Consider the following 23690-nt stretch of genomic DNA (forward strand, 5'->3'; position numbering starts at 1 on the left):
AATTGTAGCATCAACACATGGTTCCATGAGTTTGATTAATTGCCCCTTGACAGGAGAAGAAATTCAGTACTGCTTCTCAGTGGAGCATTGCAAGGAATTGCTAAATACAAGTCCTCTCCACTGCCTATTTTAATCAAGCTGTCCATATAGAAATTGTCATATCGAAATAAGATGAACATTCTCTTTATAAAAGCCTCCCTTCTTTTCTGCATGCTAAAGATATAGTGTATTGCATCTGATGCCTGCTGACTGATGCCCCCTGGCCGGAAAAAATGATATTCAATGGCAATATTATTAATAGGGAGAAAAACAAGATATAGGAAGGCCGGTGCTTTTTTCCCAGAAAAAGTGACAACCATACTGACAGGTATTATGACATTTACAAATATAAATGACTTCATACATTTTATATATGAGCAAAGATACATACTGAAAGAATTTCGTGTCAGTAGAAAAAAATTAATTTCTTAAAATAACTTATTTCAACACATTTCCTGGAAATATATCTGGTTTCAAAGAATTAGAAGGAGAACAGAAAAACTTCAAGAGGAGCTAAAACCATAAATTCAGAGGGCAACACAGCCAGCAGCTCTACCATTAAAGGAGAACTAAACCCTAAAAATTAATATGGCATATTTTATATACTGAACTTATTGCACAAGCCTAAATTTCAAACTTGTCACAGGGTGTCCCCATCTTGGAAAGTGTCTGTGACACTCACATGCTCAGTGGGCTCTGAGCAGCTGTTGAGAAGCTAAGCTTAGGGGTTGTCACAAATTATCAAGGCATGGTAGCTAGGCTAATTTGGACCCTAGCAACCAGATTGCTGAAACTGCAACTGGAGAGCTGCTGAATAAAAAGCTAAATAACTCAAAAACCACAAATAATAAAAAATGAAAACCCATTGTCTCAGAACATCACTCTCTACATCATACTTAAAGTTAATTTGAAGATGAACAACCCCAAGGCCCAGAGTTGGGGGCCTCGAAATTATAATTTAAACCCAAATCGAGTTTGGATAATTCACAATTCGAATTTGAGAGTTTTGACCAAAAAAAAACATAAGTGTTATGTGCACTGAGTGAAAAATTGCTCTGTCCTTTTACACCGCAAATGAGCTTTAAACCCTGTAGTTACAGGAGAACTAAACCCTAAAAATTAAGATGGCTAGAAATGCCATATTTAATATTTTTAATTTACTGAATCAGCCTAAAGGTTTAGCTAGGGTTGCCACCTTTTCCATTTGGGAAAAATGTGCAGTGGTGGGGGCTGATGATTTCGATGGTGGGGCTGATGACATCAGGGGGCAGGCCAGTGACATTGGAGGGCAGGGCTAACCTCTGGGCTGGTGACGTGCGATCATCGATTGGCTGTTCGCCATGTCATTAACTTCAATGTCCTATCTGGATTTCCTAATTTGGAACCAGGACCGCCATTCCAAAAACCAGGTGAAATCCGGACAGATGGCAACCTTAGGCATAATTAAGCATAATATGAGCTTTGTCATGTAAGCTGATACTACAGGGCTAATTGTGCTGGTTTCTGAGACGCCATGTACTAATAATGATTATCAGTCTTATATTGTGTTAATGATTTGCTAATCAGTCTTATATTGTGTTAATTATTTGCTAATCAGCCTCATATTGTAACATTTATATGAAAAGTTAGTGTTTATCACCTATGAAATGTGGCCACTGCTATGAGGTAAACACATCATGTCTCTTATATTTGCATTTTTTTCTCAGCTGCTTCAGCTCTTGCTCACACACAAAGCTTCATAGAGACTCAGGATAACACAGAGAGCAAGCAATTAAAACAGTGATCACATATGTGTGAAGCAGAGTGGTGAGCTCTCCCAACAATGTCTAGAATGTAGTAGTTTCCTTGCAGTGTATAAGGCAGTATACACGATTGATATGTTTTAGTGGTGGAGATTCACATTCATCATGGTCTGAAGACCATTTTGTTTATTATGTGCATGACGGCAGAAGCTCATTATACTCATGCGCTCTGCACAACATGGCCGCTCGCACCAGGAGCACCCTCCCGGTGAGGATGACCCAACGCTGACAGAGGGGCAATTTTTGTTTTAAAAAAAAACTACTGTTTCCACCAACCTGAGGTTGGGTTGGTGTCCACCAAACAGGTGCCCTTGTGTTGTAAATGCTGATTTGCACCATTTAGCTAGATGGATCATTTTTACAACATGGGGACTCAAAAGGGGTCAAAACATTGCTTGTAATCTAAACATCAGAGATAGGGTGGCTTTGGACACCACAGAGGACCTCTGGTTGGATATCAAGATGTAAGGCTATTGCCAGATGGGGCTGTGCCTAGATATCTCTCTGCCTACATTTTCTCTGAGGGTGAAGAGAACCAATGCACTTTCATACACTTTCTCTGCACTTACTTGTGCTACTTCGGCCTGTTGGCAGAAAACAAAGTCAGAGAGATGCAGAAGCACAGCTCTATGTGACTTCTGTTTTATGCCATACCCTCTGCTCTAATTATATTTTTGCACCTGCCTTTGAGTGTTGCCTCATATTATCTTTCCTTCCCCTCAATATCCCTCAACCCCATTTCAATTTTACTTGCAGGACATGATTTATCTCCAGAGAAGTAAGCCGCAATCAGACTGAGAAACTAGTCATGAGGATCCAATCAGACTTCAGCTCTTTAGAAAGAAAAGCAAATCCAGCAGTGAAGGGAAGACTAGCAAATTAGTTTTAAAGAAAGTGCTAAGACTCCCTCATCGACCTCATCTCGTAAGGGGGGGGGGCTAATTGTCCTGCACTTTACATATCTCCCAACATTTGAAAAAACAGAGAGGGACATAACTGTCGTGCTTACTGTGGGGGTTCAAAAAAAATAGCCATGCCCTCTTTGTAGCCACACTCTAAAAAATATCATGCCCAGTTAACAAAAACACAGCCCTTTTTACATAACTGGAACAACAGACAGAGGCTCTGATGATGCAAACCTCAAAACCCCTGAACTCAAAATAACTGAAAGTCTGTCAACCGTGGATGACAGCTGGAGTCGTCTTAATTCCTCCTATCTTTCTCTGCTCTTAAATTAACCCCTGGTTCTGCCCCTTGTTTGCACAAACATAATGGGACCCTCAAAGTACAAAAAACTGAAAAGATTACTTCATTTCAACTGGCTCTACTTTGCATAAAAAAATAATGGGAGAAGAGGCTTTGGTGACAACAGGCACTGTTGGCAACCAAAGGAAATGTCTAGTAGCCTCTGAGAGCAAAAATATTAGATTATTGTGGCGCCCAATAGATCTTCCTAAATTAGCCATTAAATTGTCCCTAAATTGTTAAAAAATATTGTCTTTGTCCTCACATAAAACACTGGACAGGAACTCAAAATAACAAGTTTATGGGTAACCATGACAGCTGGTGATCTAACAGATCCATGAAACAGGGGTAACTCTTGCCAGTACATGCCTTCAGCACTGCCCTTTTGGCACCCATTCAAAACCAAAAACAAAGAGTAAAAGATGAGTTTTGGTGGTATGTTTGCTCATTGTTTTCTCCTAAATTAGCATTCCCGTTGACCCTTGTGTTCACTGGGACCCTCAAAAGTATAACTTTAATAAAGGCCAAATTTTACGGTACCAGATACTATTTGGATAAAAAAACTCCTTCATTGTGATTAAAATTAGAGAAGAAGCTCTGATGGCAGCATGTATGCAACCAGAAAAGTATTTTTTTTTATGGTGCTCTCTGGAAGAAAATATAAGTGACTTGGGCGTGGCGCAGACACAACACGAAAGAAAGGTGTTTTTTTTTTAATCTGCTGTTCTCTAATAAAAGTAGAAAATGCGAGCAGATGAAACATATTAATTAGGAACTAATTTTCCTGCTACTGACAAAATCAGCTTCCCATCGTGGAACGCGGAATTAAACCGTCTCCGCTCGCCACTCCCACAAAGCTGCTACGTCGTGCGTCATTGCGCTTACGTGGAGTCGTGCCGGGCCAGTCTCGCGTAATGAGATGTGCGTTGTCCGGATATTTTTGTAAAACAGAATACCAGGAGCATGCAGTTATCAGTTTAGCGGTGAGGTGTAAGTACCGATCCGGGACTGCAGGCTGTATTAAGAAAAGCGGGACTGTTGGGCAGTATACACTTGCTTGGATTAGCAGGGCCTCCTAGCTGCTGTCTGTGAGCTATAAACTCTGGCAAGAGCAGCACAGGTGGACCCGCTTAAGTCTGAAAAACCTACCGTGGGCTGCACGACTCCAACCTCTCCTCCATGGCGGCCCTGATACAGGGTAAGTTGTTTTGATGAACTAAAAATAAAGCGAGATTTCTAATACAAAAACATTTGCAGCAGGATTATTGGCAGAGGAAGTTTCCATAAACTGCTGCGTTCCACACGTGTCGCAAAGGTGGTGCTTTAGCTGCCTTTTTCAATGGGAAAAAATAGTGGTTCACTAAACACTAACAACATTATTACTTGTTACCAAAATAAGAGTTTTTCACACAAATCTGTATAATAAAAGTCCTATTCAAATTAAACATGAAATCAAATTTCTATTTTTTATTAAAGCATTCATAGCTGTTGTAAGCTCATTTAACAATCTCCGATGTCAATCAAATATTGTCTGCCCCTCCACTATGCCTAAAGGTGGCCATACACGGCCGATAAAAGCTGCTTACAGACTGAGTCGCAGCTTATTGGCCCGTGTATGGGGCCCCCCGACGTGGGCTTCCCTGATCCAGATCTGGCCGAAAGTCGGATGGGACTAAAAATCGCGGCCGCATCTGTTCGTTGATGCGGTCCCGTGATCCTACCGCCCGTAAAGCCACCGTTAGGTGGGCATATCGGGGAGAGATCCGCTCGTTTGGCGACATCGCTAAACAAGCGGATCTCTCCATGTATGGCCACCTTTGGAGCAGGCAATTACTTTCACTTTCCATTCAGCACTTCCTAGATGTCACTGCTCTCCACATATTCCCACATTCTCTAAACCAGGGGCAGCAACCTTTACTATCAAAAGAGCCATTTTGCCCCTCTCCCACTAAAGAAAAATAGTCTGGAGCCACAAAACATAACACCGCTTATAAACTTTTAGAAGTTTTAAACTTTTTTTTTAATTGTAACTGTTACAACAACAGAATACAACAAACAGAAGTGCATTGTGTATATGCAGGGCTACTTTGAAATAAATTAAACACTGAATAGCCCTATTAAATGCTAGTGTTCTCATCTGTTTAATGTGACTTCTGTTTCTGAAGCTCCATGCTGATCGTCTCTCTCTTGTCTTGAGTGTGTGACCGCGGTAAGGACCATGATGAATCATCTTGCTGTGGCTGTCTTGCCACTCCTGGGATGTCTATACAGCCTTCGCACCTGCTGGCGGCTTCTTGAGTGTGCTTACTGCGGTCACACACTCAAGAAGCCACCAGCAGGTGCGAGGGCTGTAAATACGACCTGACAGGCAAAGCTGCAAGACTGAGCCGCAGGATGAAGAGCCGCACGAGGCTCTGGAGCCGCAGGTTCCCTACCCCTGCTTTAAACCATTTAATTGTGTAGCCAGGGCATGGGGATGGACATCAGGTCCCCCATTCTGGTGCACAAACAAGGTTCTGAGATGATGCAAGGCTTGCCTTAATAACAGTGTGCACAAAATGGCTGCTGCATGCTTGCTATAATTTTGGAATCCCAGACTAATGTAATTAAAGTTCATTCTTGATTCATGCTTGACTAATGTGATAAAATAGGATTTTGAATATTTTTTTTGGGTGACGGGTCCCCTTTAAGATAAAGGATACCAATAATTAGTGCCTGCAGTCAGATCATCCTAGCAGTCATTTTTGGTGCTTACAAGATCTGAAGGGCTTCCAATTTTACATCCCTTTCCTTGTTCAACGACCTGTGCCATCAATTTTACCATCCCAGGAATATGTGGATACTGAACACATAAAACACCTGCATTTCATCTGTTGTGGGAAACTAGGTGTCTGTTAATAGTGCAGCTCCAGCAGAATTCTGCACTGAAATCCATTTTTTAAAAGAGCAAACAGATTCTTTTAAATATTTAATTTTGAAATTTGACATGGGGCTAGATATGGTCTATTTCCCAGGTGTCCACAGGGCATGTGACTTGTTTTCAGAAATTCAGTCACTCTTTACTGCTACATTGCAGTCTATCAACAGAGCAGCCTATCAACAATGGGTAGATAACCAGATGAGCAGCTCCCTGACACCTATACTGACTCCTTCTCAAAGCTCAGAATTAGGCACAATGCACTGAGATGGCTGCCTCCAAATGATCGTTAATTATTTGCAATGTAAACGGTGTAATTTATTTTTTAAAAAAAAGACGAAAACCATAAAAATCATGACAGAATCCCCTTAATAGTGTAGAAAACACTAGAAGATCATAATTTTATATATTATAAATAATTTTAATATATAAAAAGAATGAAACTAGAAAACTTAAGTTTATGAAGCAAAGCAAGTTGCGATTTCCAGTTTCAATAACCAGTTTATAAATACGGACGGCATACCCCCATTTCAATAAAAACATGTTACATTTGGCTGTTGTGCCTGGAAAGCAATAAAGCAGGCCCATGCATTGATAAGAACTAATTGGTTGTGTTCCTGGAACTAGAAATATAGCAGAATTTCCAGTAGAAAAACCTTTGTAAAACCTTTGTAAACTGGAATATTACAATTTACAGTGGTGGTGAATTTGCTGCTTTTTTAAATGAAAACTTCTCAGCCAAAGTAAAATCAGGCATCGCTCTCCTATGTAGATAAAGATATGGATTTATGCTATCTTAGTAGGGATGTTTTTTTTAGTCAGGAAAAAGGAGATTAAAAAACAGAATTATTGTCTTAAAATTGAGTCTATGGTTGATTGCTTTCCCACAATTAAGTATTCCAGATGAGGTATCCTATGCCTTTATATCAATATAATACACAAAAGCCATGAATATCCTGTAAATTATATCCTTATAAACGGTGAGTTCTGATGTCATCAGTTATAAACGGTGAGTTCTGATGTCATTTCTGTCACATGACTCACCGAAACTTGTGTATTATAATAAAGTACCTCCAGTTGCAAAATATGAGGATATTAGAAGTTACCTCGGAGTTTCCTGACCTGTATAAAAACACTCGGCCTTCGGCCTCGTGTTTTTATATGGTCATGAAACTCCTCGGTAACTTATAATATCCTTATATTTTACAAAAGGAGCTACTTTATTCACTATATAATTGGCAGTTTTTGCTTATTTTTATGTGAATTCTGTTTGAATAGGTATAATTATTATTGTCAAATGTTTTGAATCAATGTACTTTATATTGGATTTTCTGTTTGACTTCATTTATTCTCCTCCTAGATGATATATACAAGACACTACCTCCAGATGAGGCTCGACAACTGGGGCTCGAGGTACATCATGTGAAAACCTTTGATATATATATATATATATATAGATAGATATATAGATATATACATACAGATGCAAAACAGCAGTACTCCTAGGAATTTTCAACACAATCAAAAGTATAGCAAAAACAGTTTTATTAATTCCTTAATTTTGGAATTAATAAACCTGTTTTCTCTGTCATCATAGGGGGACACAGGGACGATGGGGTTAAGCTCCACCCTCCAGGAGGCAGGACACTTACTAATAAATTTGTGGGCGTGCCTAACCGGCTTAACCCCCACACTCCAGCTTATCCAATCAGTTTTTTAAGTGTCCTGTTACCAGGAGGATGGACGTCCAGCGATGTTAGTCAAGGATGACTATTCTCTTTCTGTGGTCTTACTCTGGGCAGCGTATGTTTGTCCTTAGTACAGTCCCAGTATTCTCCGCCCACCGGGGTCATTTCTAGCCGCTATAGGCTATAACGACCACCCAGACGTATCCCTGCTAAGTTTGGCGATGGCAGATGGTCTGGCCGGGATGGGCACGAGGTGAGTACCTGCCTTGGGCATAACAACTCACCTCACAGTTCTGGCTTGGCAGCCTCCCCCCTAGCAGGGAAGCCCTCCCCCTGTTCCCCCCCCCTTATCCTTACTGTTTGGTAAGGGGTGCAGGGCGTGCTCCTGTACTGGCCGGTTCTCTCCCTCCATGCTGTTGTCTGGGCGCCCGCTGCGCCTTCTGTCTAACTGAGGAGACGGCTGAGGGGGGAGAGGGCCGGATCACGCTGCGCTGGAACGCATGCGGCGTATGCGTTCCGGCGGCCATTTTGCGCACGTTGTGCGCATGCGCGTATGCGTTCCAGCGGCCATCTTGCGCACTTTGTGCGCATGCGTATGCGTTCCAGCGGCCATCTTGCGCACATAGTGCTTCTGCTGCGCACCGGATGGTTCATTTCTCCGCTCCTGCAAGTACTAGCGAGTTGTAAGCGGTTGCTGGCTGCCCCACACTCCTACTTACCAAATCTCCATGGCGAATCTGCAGCTGAGCAGGCATCCTCACAATCTGAGGGAGAATTACTTCCTTCTGAAGTTTCGTCTGGGGAGGAGGAAGAAACTGTGGAGGACCACAGAGATCATGATAGTCAGCATGATGTGGAGGGTATTATTAAGGGTGTTATGGATGTGTTGAATATATCACAAACGCCCAAATCCTAGGATGATTTGGGGTTATTCAAGAGGAAGCAAAAATCCGAAGTTTGTTTTCCTTCTCATGAGCATCTTCTTCACATAATACAAGAAGAGTGGAGTGTTCCAGAAAGAAAGTTTCAGACGACTAGGAAATTTTCTAAGTCTTATCCATTTTCTAAAGAACTGGTAGAAAAGTGGACTAATCCCCCAGCAGTAGATGCACCTGTATCAAGATTGGCCAAGTCCACTACATTGCCGGTCACAGATGCGGCATCCTTCAAAGACCCATCTGACCGAAGATTGGAAGGTTTTCTTAGGTCAATTTATTCTTCGTCTGGGTCAGCTCTTCGCCCATGCCTGGCTTCGGCTTGGGTGGCCAGAGCAATACAAGCGTGGTCTGAATCGCTTGTCAAGGACATCCAGAATGCAGTTTCCAGATCCGATCTGTTATCATCAGCCAATGCGATAGCAGAGGCATCGGCTTATTTGTGCGACTCCGCACTAGACACAGTTCAAGTCACGGCACGTACTTCCGCTCTTTCTGTTGCAGCACGTAGAACATTGTGGCTGAAAAATTGGTCAGCAGATCTGAGTTCTAAGAAGTCCTTGACATCTCTTCCATTCAAGGGACAGCGCCTGTTTGGTGAAGAGCTCGAAAAAATTATTTCGCAGGCGACGGGAGGAAAAAGCACTTTTCTTCCACAGGCCAAAAGTAAAACAACTACTGCCACCAGACGGGGAAGGTTTTTTCGTGGTTCAAGTAGACGATACATACGAAGAAACAATTCACCACAGCGGTCACACTTTCGAGCCAAAACAAACGACAAAAGTCGCATGCATTGGAAGACCAATCGACCGGTTATCAAGCCCGCAGCAGATAAGTCTTCGTCAGCCTGACGGGGTACCCCTTCCGGAGTCGGGGGAGCGTATTGGGGGCAAGTTACTCCAATTCCGGGAGGTGTGGATCAACCATGCGTCAGACATGTGGGTGAACGAAATTATTTCCGAAGGTTACCACATAGATTTCTCGACCATTCCTGGCAAAAGATTCATCATGTCCAGGGTTCCTGCAGATCCAGACAAAGCTGCTGCCTTTCTAAATTGCATCACAAATTTAGAACAAACTGGAGTGATTGTTCCAGTGCCACATTCAGAGAGATTTTCCGGATTCTATTCCAACATTTTCATTGTGCCAAAGAAAAACGGCTCCTTCAGGCCGGTACTAGATCTCAAACAGCTGAACAAGTTCGTCAGATCAGTACGATTCAAAATGGAGACTCTGAGATCAGTGATAAGAGGGATGGAGAAAAATCAACTGCTGATGTCTATCGATATCAGAGATGCGTACCTCCATGTACCAATCTGGCCGCCGCATCACTCCTTCCTTCGATTCGCATTCAGGAACCAACACTACCAGTTTGTGGCTCTGCCATTCGGACTCTCTTCAGCCCCCAGAGTGTTCACAAAACTAATGGCAGTATCGGCGGCGGCATTACGTCTGCAAGGGATTTCAGTCACTCCTTATCTGGACGATCTGCTTCTGAAAGCCAGATCAGAGGAAAAGGCAGAGGAAGATCGGAGCAAGGCAATCAGTCTTCTGCAGAATTTTGGCTGGACCATAAATTGGTCGAAGTCCAATTTGCGACCCAGTCATCACATGACATTCCTGGGTCTCGAGTTCAATACCATTACACAAATGGTGCATCTTCCGTTGGACAAGCAAATGAAGGTCATGAAGCAAGTCCGTCTACTCCTCCGAGATCAGAGTCCAACTGTTCATCTAGGAATGAGAGTACTGGGACTCATGGTTGCTACCATAGAAGCCGTTCCATTTGCACAGATTCACTTACGACCATTGCAAGCGAACATTCTAGCGTCATGGAGAGGGGGAGCTCTCACTCGCAAGCTCAATCTATCTCAGTCGACAAGAGTAGCCATCCAGTGGTGGCTGCGACCGACCAATCTCTCCAAGGGTCAATCCTGGGCGACGCAAGATTGGAAGATAATTTCCACAGATGCCAGTCTGAGGGGTTGGGGAGCAACCTGGGACAACTTGTCTGCCCAAGGCCAATGGTCTCCAGGGGAGTCCAAACTTCCAATCAACATCTAAGAGCTAAGGGCAATAAGACTAGCTCTGGCCGAATGGACAGAGTTATTACAGGCAAGTCCGGTTCGATTACAGAGCGACAATGCTACCGCAGTGGCGTACATAAACCGCCAGGGAGGTACTCGCAGCAAAGCGGCGCTGTTGGAAGCTCAACAAATTCTCAGTTGGGCAGAAACCAACGAAGTACAGCTGTCCGCGATCCATATCCCAGGAGTTCTAAATACCAAAGCAGACTACCTCAGCAGAATTCGTCTAGATCCGGGAGAATGGGAACTTCACCCAGAAGTGTTTGCAAAACTAGTACTCCATTGGGGACAACCACAGGTCGATCTAATGGCGTCAAGAAACAACACAAAGGTGCCTCGGTTCTTTGCTCGTTACCGAGAGAGACTGGCAGCAGGGGTCGATGCCATGACTCAGAAGTGGCAGTTCAATCTAGCGTACATATTCCCTCCGCTACCCATGCTTCCACGAGTCCTCAAGAAGATCAGACAGTCAGACATCACGGTAATTGTGGTGGCTCCTTACTGGCCTCGGAGGACTTGGTTTTTCGACCTTCAGGAAATGTCAATAGCACAACCGATACGTCTCGAGAACAGGCCGGACCTTCTGTTCAAGGGCCCGTGGCACATCACAACCCAGGGCTGTTCGCTTTGACGGGATGGCTGTTGAGGCAGACATCTGGCGAAAACAAGGGTTAACAGAAGAAGTTATTGCCACATTATTGAGAGCTCGTAAGTCTTCATCTTCAAAATCATACTACAGAGTCTGGCAATCCTATCGGAGTTGGTGCGAGGAGTTCAATCTATCCTTTCACAAGCTTAGCATTCCGAGAGTTCTGTCTTTCCTGCAGCGCGGGCTCAGGCGAGGTCTAAAACTCAGCTCTCTGAAAGTACAAGTATCAGCTCTGTCAATTCTATTTCAGTCCAAACTAGCCTTGAATGATACAGTACGCACTTTTCTTCAAGGAGTGGCACATATAGTTCCTCCATATCAGCCTCCAGTTCCAGCATGGGATTTAAATGTTGTTCTCGAAGCCCTTCTGGATCCACCATTCGAACCGATGGGATCTATTTCAGATACTTGGCTTACCTGGAAGGTAGTGTTCTTAATGGCAATTACATCCACTAGAAGAGTGTCAGAACTGAGTGCACTATCGGCAGATCCATCTTTTCTAGTGTTCCACAAAGATAAGGCAGTCCTACGCACAGTTCCGTCTTTCCTTCCTAAGGTGGTCTCGTCATTTCACATCAACCAAGACATTGTTGTTCCCTCTCTCTGTCCGGAACCAAAGAATGATAAGGAACGTCGACTACACAACTTAGATGTAGTTAGAGCCTTACGATGGTATATTGAAAAATCAAGGTCTTTTCGACGGTCTCAAACTCTCTTCGTATTACCATCAGGGCCCAGGAAGGGTCTTCCTGCATCTAAAGCTACCATTTCTAGATGGATCAAGGAGACCATCAGACAGGCATACATGGCCAAAGGGAAGATTCCACCGGAGGGAATTCGAGCTCATTCTACAAGAGCAATCGGAGCTTCCTGGGCTTGGCGTAATTCGGCCTCATTGGACCAGATTTGCAGGGCGGCTACCTGGTCCTCTGTACATACTTTTACAAAATTCTATAAAGTTGATATTTTTTCTTCAGCTGAAGCATCTTTTGGGCGCAAGGTGCTTCATTCTGTGCTGAAGTAATGGTTAATTCGTTTTCCCGCCCTGCTGTTTTTGGGGGCTGCTTTGTTAAGTCCCCATCGTCCCTGTGTCCCCCTATGATGACAGAGAAAACAGGATTTTTTATACTTACCGTTAAATCTGTTTCTCTGTGATCAATAGGGGGACACAGGGCGGCCCGCCCTAAAACTTTTGTTTATTGACTGTTTGGTCATGTCGGGATAATTCCCTGATTTACCTTCTACGTGGGTTATTATTATTTTGATTATTACGTAATCTTGTTACAGCATCTTTTGTGACAAACTGATTGGATAAGCTGGAGTGTGGGGGTTAAGCCGGTTAGGCACGCCCACAAATTTATTAGTAAGTGTCCTGCCTCCTGGAGGGTGGAGCTTAACCCCATCGTCCCTGTGTCCCCCTATTGATCACAGAGAAACAGATTTAACGGTAAGTATAAAAAATCCTGTTTTTGTTATACTTTTGATCTTTGAAAAGCAGAGGGACCTAAAGTCCCAGAAACAAAAGATATATTTTCCAGCGTCACTCCGCATCTCGTGTTTTAAAAGTGAACTCAAAGCATAACCTTTCTGTGTTACACATGAGAAGCCCTCAATCTTCTGGCGTTTTAAAGGAAAGCTCATATGAAAATATTTAGCACCTTAGACCCGCGTACAGCTGTGCAGCCAAACCTGTCACATTATTAAATGCAAATGATTGTAATCCCTTGATTTACAAACATATCTGTAAATGAGAGAATCTGAGACATTATGGTTTACAGAAGTGTGAAATCTAGATACTTCGCATCTCTGCCTTTAAATATGTATGGCTATGCTAATCTATATGTACAGCAGTAACTCAGTATAGCAATGCAAGTATTCGCCATTGTGTTCGTTCTTTAAGTTTATTTATGTTTTGCAGCTTCAGGAACCCAAGAAAGCAGAATCTTTTGTAAATGCATTTTTGCATCACAGTATGCCAAAAATGAAAAATAAATCGCGTCAAGAATTCCTGGATCGGAAAGCAGTAGTTTTGGAGTACAGTTGTAAAAGGAAAGAAAGAAAACTGAACAAAGCTAAAGTTTTAACTGCAAAAGAAAGAAGAGATATGAGAATATTTCAAATTAAGCCAGAACAGCAGAGGTATACAAAGTATTTTGCTTATTGCTTCGATTTCAAGTTCTGCTCCCGAAAAGACAGGTTGTAATTGCCACAGCAACGTTCTGGTGCTGTGCAAAGGGCAGGTGGTCCGTCCAAAGAACCATAAGTCAGTAAGTGTGTAAAGGTGGCCATATATGTAGAGATCCACCAGATAGTGTGCCCTAGGGCCAAACGATCGGATCACAATGTTGAGCATACGGGCAGTCGGATCGGGGACTGCTTCAACAAACCAATGTGGTCCTCGATCCGACAGGATTTTGAACCCTACCAGATTGACATATGGCTGGCTTTTGGCTAGATATCGATCAGAGACGCCTGTTGGAGGGCCCCATACACTGCCCAATAAACTGCTGACTTAATCTATCCGCAGCTTATATCTGCTGGTGTATGCAGACCTTAAAGTGATACTGACACCCAGGGCCGGCCTTAGGCCAATTGGGCCCCGCACCTCTGGGGGCCCCGCACTGCCCCTTTCCTTTCTATTTTGTGCCTGTATGCCCTTATTTTCCTAAATACTTGCTGTGTCAGTAGCCAGCAACACTTTATCTAGGGGCCCCGCCAACATGGTCCCAATTGGGCCCCACATTTGATAGGACCAGCCCTGCTGACACCAGAAATTGAACTTTTTTACATCTATCATAATATTGCCTTTGAAAGCTACTTATAATTTTGCCATAAAGTATTTGCACGATGCTTTTACATTACCTGTCTGATGCCCATGTTCCTGAATGAGGGAGCTGCCATATTTGTGCACCAGGAGTCCTTTAGCTATGAAACTCTGACAGGCTGAGATGGCACAGTCAGGTTGGCAAAACAGTCAGGTTTAGGAACTTCAGCTAAAAATTACTTATAAAAATAAACCTCGCAGCAAAAAACGTTCAACATGAACCCTGACCCTTTGTACAGTGCTGGAATTTTGTTGTGAATATTTCAGCCTTCCTTATTAAGTGCTGTATCTGCTGTTTACCCTGTGTCTGACACTCTCCATTACTATAACAAAATACAGGTATGGTATCCGTTATCAGGAAACCAATTATCCAGAAAGTTCTGAATTGCTTAATGCTCATCTCCCATAGACTCCATTATAATCCAAATAATCCAAATTTTAAAAAATGATTTCCTTCTTCTCTATAATAATGAACCAAACTAAGATATAATTAATCCTTATTGGAAGCAAAACCAATATGGGGTTTATTAAATGTTTTAAGGTATGACCAAAAGATCCGGTTTCTGGAAGATCCCAGGTCCCGAGCATTCTGGATAACCAGTACCATACCTGTAAATCTTTTACCTACAGTGTTCTAGCCACCCGTGCCCTCCCAATTTTGCTGCCAGCACTTGATCCTTACTCGGACAGTAAAGAAGGATCTCTCTTCCTGCCACTCCCTGGCAGATGCTGAAACGGGTGGGATGGGGAATGCAGTGGATCTGGGACAGGAGGCATCTGCAGCGCTGAATTAGTGTGATGGGAGGGTGGTGGCTTGTGAGGAAAGTGCAAGAGAGACACGCAGACTTGTGTATGTACCTTTGAAGTTATTTATAGGAGCACCATTTATATGGCCAAACTGTCGATTATTCCTTAGCTGTCAATAATAAAACTATTGCATATATTCTAATGTATGTAAAGAAAATGTGGGCATTGCAGATCAGCAATTGTGCATCGCAAGAAATTGTAAAAGTGAGTAAAGGCATCTTCTTACTGTGATTTTTCAACTGAAGTATTTCTCTGCATGCATTCATATGTATTATAATTGCAGGTATGAGTTGTTTCTACCTTTACATGAACTGTGGACACAGTACATCCGGGACTTGTGTAATGGACTCAGGCCAGATGCGTAAGTTTCTCCTAAAATAATAACTAGATGTATTCTTGTTTTTAACATGTAACCGAAGTTTGACTTTGTTCATTCTTATTGACTGTGTCTCAATTGTAAGGTCTGTAATTGTATCTATTTTGTTTATTAAATGGGTGGGATGAATGTTTTGATTAAGGATATCCCTAGCATTTGCTGCAGAGTACAGGCAGATCCCAGCACTTTTTATACTACTTAAAGGGATGGTTGGTCCAACTAGTTGTTTTCAAATAGATCACCAGAAATAATGACTCTTTCCAATGACTTTACATTTTCTATGTTTGACCGTTTTTCTAATATTTAAGTGTTAAGTGTAATGTTTCACCTTCTGAAGCAGCTCCAGGAGGGGCGGGGTGACCCTGTAAACTGTTCTAAATGGATACATTTATTTTATATATTTCTTATCTTTGTCCCTGCTGAGCAGAATCTCTGGGTTTCATTACAGGCAGCTGTCATAATTGATACAATAGTTGCTAATATTCCACAGATACTGCTGAGAAATGTATCTACTCAATGTTGCAAAAATGTAACGGTTTAGAGTTTGCACCTGAATTACTGAGCTTCCAGACTCAAACACCAGAGACACAAACATTCAACTTTTAACTTAGATTTTGGAAAAACAGTAAAAAATAAATGATGGAAAGCCATTGAAAAAAAAGTCTTTATTTCTGGGGAACAATCTAAAAACAACTGCATTGAAAAAAGTTTTGGAAGTTGAATAACCCCTTTAAAATCATTACATACCAAGATAAAACACCCTAAATATGAAAGCCTGGGATCCGCTGAATAGCTTGATGCCCAATATGCATAGGTACACCTAAGTATGTGGTGTACAGGTGCCCAAGAACGAAGACACCCCATAGGAGTAACCAGTTCTGTAATTCCAAATACTGGAAAATCAGCACATTTACAGCATTTTTCAAGGGGCAAAAGTACAAAAATGTATGTTCACCCAAGAAAACCATATATTTTTGGAAAGTACACATTCCGACAAATCTAAAATGGGTATGCATGCCTTTCTACTCCAAAGTACCAAGCCGAAAAGCTTTTCTACATTTTTATGAAATTTATGAAAATCTCCTCAATACTCCAACTCTGAAGCATTGTATCTCCCACAAATCATAACATACCGCAATAAAATACGCTAAAAAATGAACGCCAAGAGTCTACTGAGTAGTTTAATGCCCAATATGCGTAGATATACCAAAGCAGGTGGGCATGTGTAGACCCCAAATGAAAATAGCACATATGAATTTTCTTGGTTGCCAATTTGCTTTCTGTGACCAAATTGCATTACGTGCTGCAAGAACCCCTACAAAGACCCCCAGAAGACCATATATTTTTGGAAAAGTACACATTCGACGAATCTTATACTGGTAAAGCTGCCTTTCTACTACCAGGTACCAAACTGCAAAGCTACTCTAAAAAAGGCAATAAGTAGGGATAAAAATGCAATAAAACCACAAAAATTTTTAAAATCAATGAAATAACAAAATAATTGATCTAACACAATAAGTAGCAGTTCAAAGACATCTAACTGTCACGCTAATAAAATAAACAGACTTTAGGGGGAACAAAAAAAGACAAAAGGGTAAAATTAATAAATATAAAAAAACAAGTATTTGTGTATACAGGTGTGTACACGTCTAAAACTTATGTCTCAGTGTGTAATAAATTGCACACAAATGTGCAAAATACCAAAAAAATTGTCAAAAAAAATCTTTACTAATAGTTGTGTTGTACGAGTGTGTACATGTATGTAAGTGTGGGTAAATGTGTATAAATGTATGCGAATGAGTGTGTGCAAGTGTGTAAATTAAAGGCCACTTAACTTTTTTGAAGCAGGAGGAACATCTGGGGGGCCCCTGATGGATCGCCTCGTGCAGAGTCCCACAGAAGTCGGTAGGCGGCGCTAGGAGAGCACTCATAAAGGAGGAAGCAGTAGATGCAATCACATTGCAGCTGCTGCTTTGAGGTTGGCCCTGCGACGATTGCATCGCAGTACTGAGACAACAGCCCCTCAGCCTCGTTGCCTAGGGGGCTGTTAAGACTCCTGACCCTCTGCAGAGGCAGCTAAAGCCGCCAATGCAGGGAGAAAACGATAACTGTGCAAGAACGTACATTGTACGTTCTTGGCAGATAAGACCTTCGTCTGCCAGCCAGTATGGCGTACGTGCTTGGCAGGCAAAGGGTTAAATATATAGATTAATTAGCTAAATGTGTCAAGTATCAAGAATGCTTCCTTAAAGGGCACCTGTTTGGCAAAAATATTTTCCCCAACCAAATATGTGGACTAATAGAGCCCAACCTCAGGTTGGGGGTAACAGTTTTTTTTTTTTTAATTTTGTTTTTAAATTGCCCCCAGTCATCGCTAGGACACTTGCACCAGGAGGGTGCTCCCGGTGCAAGTGGCCACATTGTGCAAAGCTCATGCGTATAATGAGCTTCTGATGTCATGTACATAATGAGTAAGTCGTGGTTCATTATACGCATGCTTTTGCCCCAACATGGCCTCTCTATCTGGGAGCTCCCTCCTGGTGCCCTAGCGCTGGCAGGGGCAATTTTTTTTGTTTTAAAAACAGTTTAATCCAACCGGAGTGTGGGCTCTATTAGCACACACCTTTGTTGGGGAAAACAATTTTAGGGTAGCAGGTGCCCTTTAAAGGACAAGGAAAGGCAAAAAAAAATCCCATTTTTACTTTCTTTAATGAAAAAGAAACCTATCGCCAATATACTTTAATTTAAAAATGTCTCGTTTTTATAAGAAACCAGACTGTATGCAGTGAAATTCTCCCTTCATTTACTGCTGTGGATAGGAATTGTCAGATGGTCCCTAACTGCTGAGCAGGGAAGCAATTATACTTATGAACAGCAGGGGGAGCCACCATCTTACTTACCAGCCATGCAGAATTCAAACAACTTTGTTTATGATGATCCCTAAGCAGCCCAGACCACACTGAGCATCTGCAGGGTCAGGGTCAGGCAAAGATGTTTAACAAAGTTACAAGATGGCAGCCCCCTGTGGCCAACTTTGAAAGCATAAATCATTTGTTTGATTAGGGTTTGTGGTGCAGTAAGTTCATGCTTATGTTTAGTATACAAAATACAGCATTTCTAGCATTATTCTATTTGAGTTTCCGTGTCCTTTAAGGAGTAGTTATAAGTAGTGATTGGCGAATCTGACCCGCTTCGCCGAAAATTCGCAAAACTGCAAAAATATTTGACAATGCATTGGTCAGGGGGTGACATTTTCTTTTGACGCACAACAATTTTTTTTCACTCATTTGAGTCTATGGGGATATTTTTTTCACAGCAAAACCTGGCAAAGAAATTCGCTCATCACTATTTATAAGCAATAGTACTCTCCACTGCTAAATAGAACTATAAAAACTCACCTCCAACCTATAAGATAGAACTCCTAACTGATGATATACTTAAATTCCACAAGAGTATGAATTAACATATGTAGCCATTGTAATGTTTTATAGAGAGTCATTCAAATAGCTTTTGTGCATAGTTATTTTGCTAGTGCATACAAATCAAAAAGCCACTCAAGATCCTGTTTGTACTTCCATTTAAACTGAGAGTGACTTAATTTCATCTGAATTCCTCTGTACTTATGGTCCGCAAGGCATTTTCTCAGGTGGTGTATTTCAGCTGTCTGTGAATCACCCAAATCTGCCCATGCTGTCTTCTATTGACTTCAGTTGAAACCGTCTGACCCCACTGAAGTCAATGTGAGGCAGCATAGACCGTTTTGGGCTCTTCTCTGTCAGCTGAACTACATCATCCCACATATTTATTATTTTACTTTTTTAACCTGTCTCCAGACAGCCTCAAATGATCCAGAATAAATTACTCAAGGCTGACCTGCATGGAGCATTACTAACAGGTAAGTGTTTTACAACTTTTGGTAAACTGTTTCCTAGAAAAAACAACTAATGGATGTCAAATTCTGTTTTAATCCATTAAGCAAAGTCAAAAAATATTGTAGTGCGATGCATTAAATTAGTTTAGAGTGGAGAGAGTGCTTGTCCCCAAAGCATGCCACTTTTATATTGGCTCACATCTGTGTCATCAATAAATAGGCAGTGATTTTTTTTTTTCTGTGTGCTGTGACTAAGGCTGACAGCAATCACTTAGCGCCATTCAACTGCCCATTGTATATAGTCTACAAACATAGCAAAACGAATCTTATTACAACATGGTAGTACAAAGTATTTTGGATCAAACCTGGAGTATAATATGAAGGGATTAGTAATAACTTTACTATAGCTGAACTTATAGCCATAGATTTTTATTTTACTTTTCTTTGCTTAATTATTTCTAACTGATTTACCAAATAAATATATTTTATTCTTTACAGTTGCAAAATCAAAATGTCCCTCCTATGTAGGCCTTCAGGGAATAATTCTTCAGGAAACCAAGCATGTATTCAAGTTTATTACAAAAGATGACAAGCTAAAAAGTAAGTAAATATAAGTTTATGTAAAATTGGTGCTTAAGCCAGTGGTTCCCAAACAGCAATTAGGGGGCCCAGAGTGAACGGATAACATTTAGAGAAAAAGTAAAACAGGTTTAGGAAATTGAAGTAAAATTTACTTACAAAAGCAGACCTATCCGTGAAAACAAATAAACATGACCTATTGGTAACATTTTAATGTACATTAATATTTTGAAGAGTATTTTTTTAGTGTCAATAACAATTTCATGAGTAGAGAATTTTTATTAATTCACAGCTCCTCTGAATATACTTTTTTTTCCTTCTGGCTGAAGTATTGGACTTGTTGAAAACTTTTATATGAACATTTTTAAGACACTATTGCAGAGTATGAAAAGGTCTCTATTCAAAATTCACATAACTCACCAAATATTGGAAGAGGCCCAGGTGCATCTCCCTGAGCCTTAAGCTAGGGGTGCGGATCGAACCGTGTTGGTATAGAGCAGGCACTCAAAAAGCAGTCTTCCAAACAGACGTGCAAAGTCCAAATAGTTTATTTAGGTACACAAGGTAGCCTTTTGCATTTTGTGTCCAGTAAACACTTAATCGTAGGCTCCTATGATTAAGTGTTCCTTGGACACTTAATCATGAGTGCCTGCTCTATACCAACACATTTTTAAAAGGGTTGTTCACTTTTAAATTAACTGTTACTATGATGTAGCGAGTGATATTCTGAAACAATTTGCAATAGGTTTTTAATTTTGTATTTGTGGTTATTGAGTTATTTAGCTTTTTATTCAACAGCTCTCCAGTTTGCAATGTCAGCAGTCTGGTTGCTAGGGTCCAAATTACCCCAACAACCCTGCATTGATATGGATATGAGACTGGAATATAAATAGGAGTGAGCCTGAATAGAAAGATGAATAATAAAAAGTAGCAATAACAATACGTTAGTAGCCTTACAGAGCATTTGTTTTTAGATGGGGGTCAGTGACCCCTATTTAAAGCTGGAAAGAGTCAGAAGAAGAAGGCAAATAATTCAAAAACTATAGAAAAGAAAAAATTAAGTCCTGTTTAAAAGTTGTTTTGAATTAGCCATCCTAGAACATACTAAAAGTTAAATTAAAGGTGAACCACCCTTTTTCAGAAAGGTAATTTCTGCCCAGGTTATTCAAAATTCCCCTGTATATCTTTTTGACATGAGCTCATTTAGTTGGGTATATGTAGAAAAGGTACAGAATTTCCCCAAATAAATATACATTTGTTGTTTTCTACATAAACCTAACCAATTCCACAGAAAGGAACCATGACAACCTGTCTCACATGCACCAGTTCTCCATCCCCACAGTAATGCAACCTCACCCTTATTTTTTGCATTGTGAAGTGTTGAATTCTGAAACTTGAAGACCCTTTGTTTTTCTGGTACACTGGAAAGCAAAGGGTCTTCAAGTCCCAGAATCAATCAGTTTAAAATGGAACAGGATATGGGTAGGGTTGCATTGTATTGTGTGCCTAAGGGATGTTACAAATAATCATGGTTTTCTTCTATCTGTGGAATCTGGTCGTTTGGGTAAAAAACCTGTGCATATATTTTATTTTTGGATATTCAAATAATGCTTATGTACCTTTTGTACATCAGCCAAACTGAATGAGTTCATGTTAAAAAGGAAGGTATCATTTATGATCTTGCTTATAGCACAGTTAAGATGTATATAAATGCTATATAAAATGTTGACCTCTGTAGATGACATACATATTGAAGTTGGGTTGATAAAAGACCAAAGTTCATCAAGTTTAACCCCTCCAAAGGAACCACAGTACACATATATGCACATACTTATACAGACTTAGCTATACACTTACATACACACATATATATATATATATATATATATATATATATATTTATATATATATATATATATATATATATATATATATATATATATATATATATATATATATATATATATATATATATATATATATATATTGCAATATCTATACTAATTATAATGCTGAAAAGTAAAATACATCAAAATGTCATTTTTTTTTTTTTTTTGTTTGTTTTTGTATTTGCAATCCTTAATGACTTTATAAGGGTTCTCCTTTTGCCCTGCTCTCCTTTAGCTTACCATTAGAAGCATTGTAATTCCACAAAATCATATCATATTGTTGTATTGGTTAAAGATCTGTCCATGAATGCGAATTTATCAATTAAATCAAAGCAATTGGTTGGTTGTTCAGACATTTTTAGAAGGGTATTTTTTCATCTAATTTATTATGTACTTTTTTCCTCTGCCTAACAGTTGTTCCCAAGTTAAACTGCGTCTTTAGTGTGGAAATTGACGGATTTATCTCTTACATCTATGGAAGCAAATTTCAGATGAGAGCCAGTGAACGCTCAGCCAAGAAGTTTAAAGGCAAAGGAAGCATAGACTTGTAACCACATTGTAAAGCAGAGAGAGTGCTCTGACACTTTAGTGACTCTTTTTATGGAGATATGTGGCAAGCATGAAGAAAAAGCACTAAGTCCTGTGCAGGGTAATATCCTATATTTTTGCTTTTGGAGGAGTTTCAAGGGCTGCTGGAACTGAGTGATGATGAAGCTCTCTTACAACTAATAACTCCCATGAAAGTAAAATATTTTTATTTCCTTAAGATGACACATAATATCCTGTACCATTAAACTGCCCCCATACTTTATGGTGCCCTAAAATGTTAGGAATATAAGAATTTTCAGTGGTATAATAAGATTGCAAAGTGAAAATTTAAAGGGATGAAACAAAGAAGCATCATCCGGACGTACCTAATGCTGCAATTAATGGCTGGTTGTTGTTCTTGTATAAATATTACTTCCAGATCCAGATGGTGTACTATGACGTCAGCTCTAAGTAATCCTATAATTGACTGTAAAGCAGTATAGTCCCTTTGATACTTTGGGTGTCAAAATGGCATTGCATTTGCAAATAGAATCAATTTTTTTTTTTTTTTAAGCTGAATTTTTTTTCCCCCCTACATTAAAGTTTTCTGTAATGGTTGGTTAAAAGCACAAATCCAGAGGATAATGATGAAGTGGCACTGCTGTAAAGAGGCTACATTGTATCTTATGTGGAAACTGTATATTTCTCAACCTGGAAAATATTACATTTTTTTTTCTTGTGTGATCACCTGTTGAAAAGTAAAGTATTTAAACATTTTGTTGGTGATGTATATTTATATTTTGTATTTTACTGTACAAAAAGTCACGCATGTTCTATTCATTCCGATAGGAATTCTAGAATTGTATTTATCAAATGGTGAACTCTTTCACCTATTGATAAATATGCTTCTAAAAATCCCATAGGAATGATAATAAAGCGAGTTTTTCTGTGGTGAGCTCTAATTTCTTTTTTTTATAAGTCTGCCCCTTAGACGCTCCCATACCTCCCAGTACCTGGAAATCTGATAACGGATATTTCCCATTGTTATTTAGTGCTGTGCTTAAAATTTACTATTTAAATTAACTATTTAAATCAGGCATTTTAGTGGTGTAAATCACAGAACTGATACAATTTTACTCTATAGGTATTATCCATGAGGACAAGTAATATGTCCAGAGCTTTGTTCATCGGACAAGTATTTATATTGTTTATTTCGGTTGAAAATAAATACATCCCAATTAAAGAATAAGTTTCACTTATTAAGTATGCTAAAAGCGGAGCCATTTTGCAGTATATGATCCTTACATGTTGCTTTTCACGTACAATGAGGAAATCCACAGAATTGTGCACTAAGACTTCCTACTCTATTTAACTGTAAGGGCAGGACTTCATGACGCGCTTGGACCCGACATGTTGCAATGCGACTAAACGCATACGATGTGTCGGATGTTTTA

At 40.4% G+C, this 23690-nt stretch overlaps 1 protein-coding gene across 1 annotated transcript; it reads left to right on the plus strand.

Annotated features, from left to right (window-relative positions):
• The first annotated feature begins 4042 nt into the window (after positions 1 to 4042).
• On the plus strand, positions 4043 to 23013 carry pop4.L (POP4 homolog, ribonuclease P/MRP subunit L homeolog). The gene is given in 7 exon segments (NM_001092628.1): positions 4043 to 4284; positions 7364 to 7416; positions 13281 to 13501; positions 15277 to 15354; positions 19203 to 19264; positions 19739 to 19840; positions 22123 to 23013. Coding segments are annotated over 7 exon segments (672 nt in total). The 5' UTR covers positions 4043 to 4265; the 3' UTR covers positions 22260 to 23013.
• Positions 23014 to 23690: the final 677 nt, after the last annotated feature.

Source organism: Xenopus laevis, chromosome 4L, assembly GCF_017654675.1.
Source record: "Xenopus laevis strain J_2021 chromosome 4L, Xenopus_laevis_v10.1, whole genome shotgun sequence".
NCBI lineage: Eukaryota > Metazoa > Chordata > Amphibia > Anura > Pipidae > Xenopus > Xenopus laevis.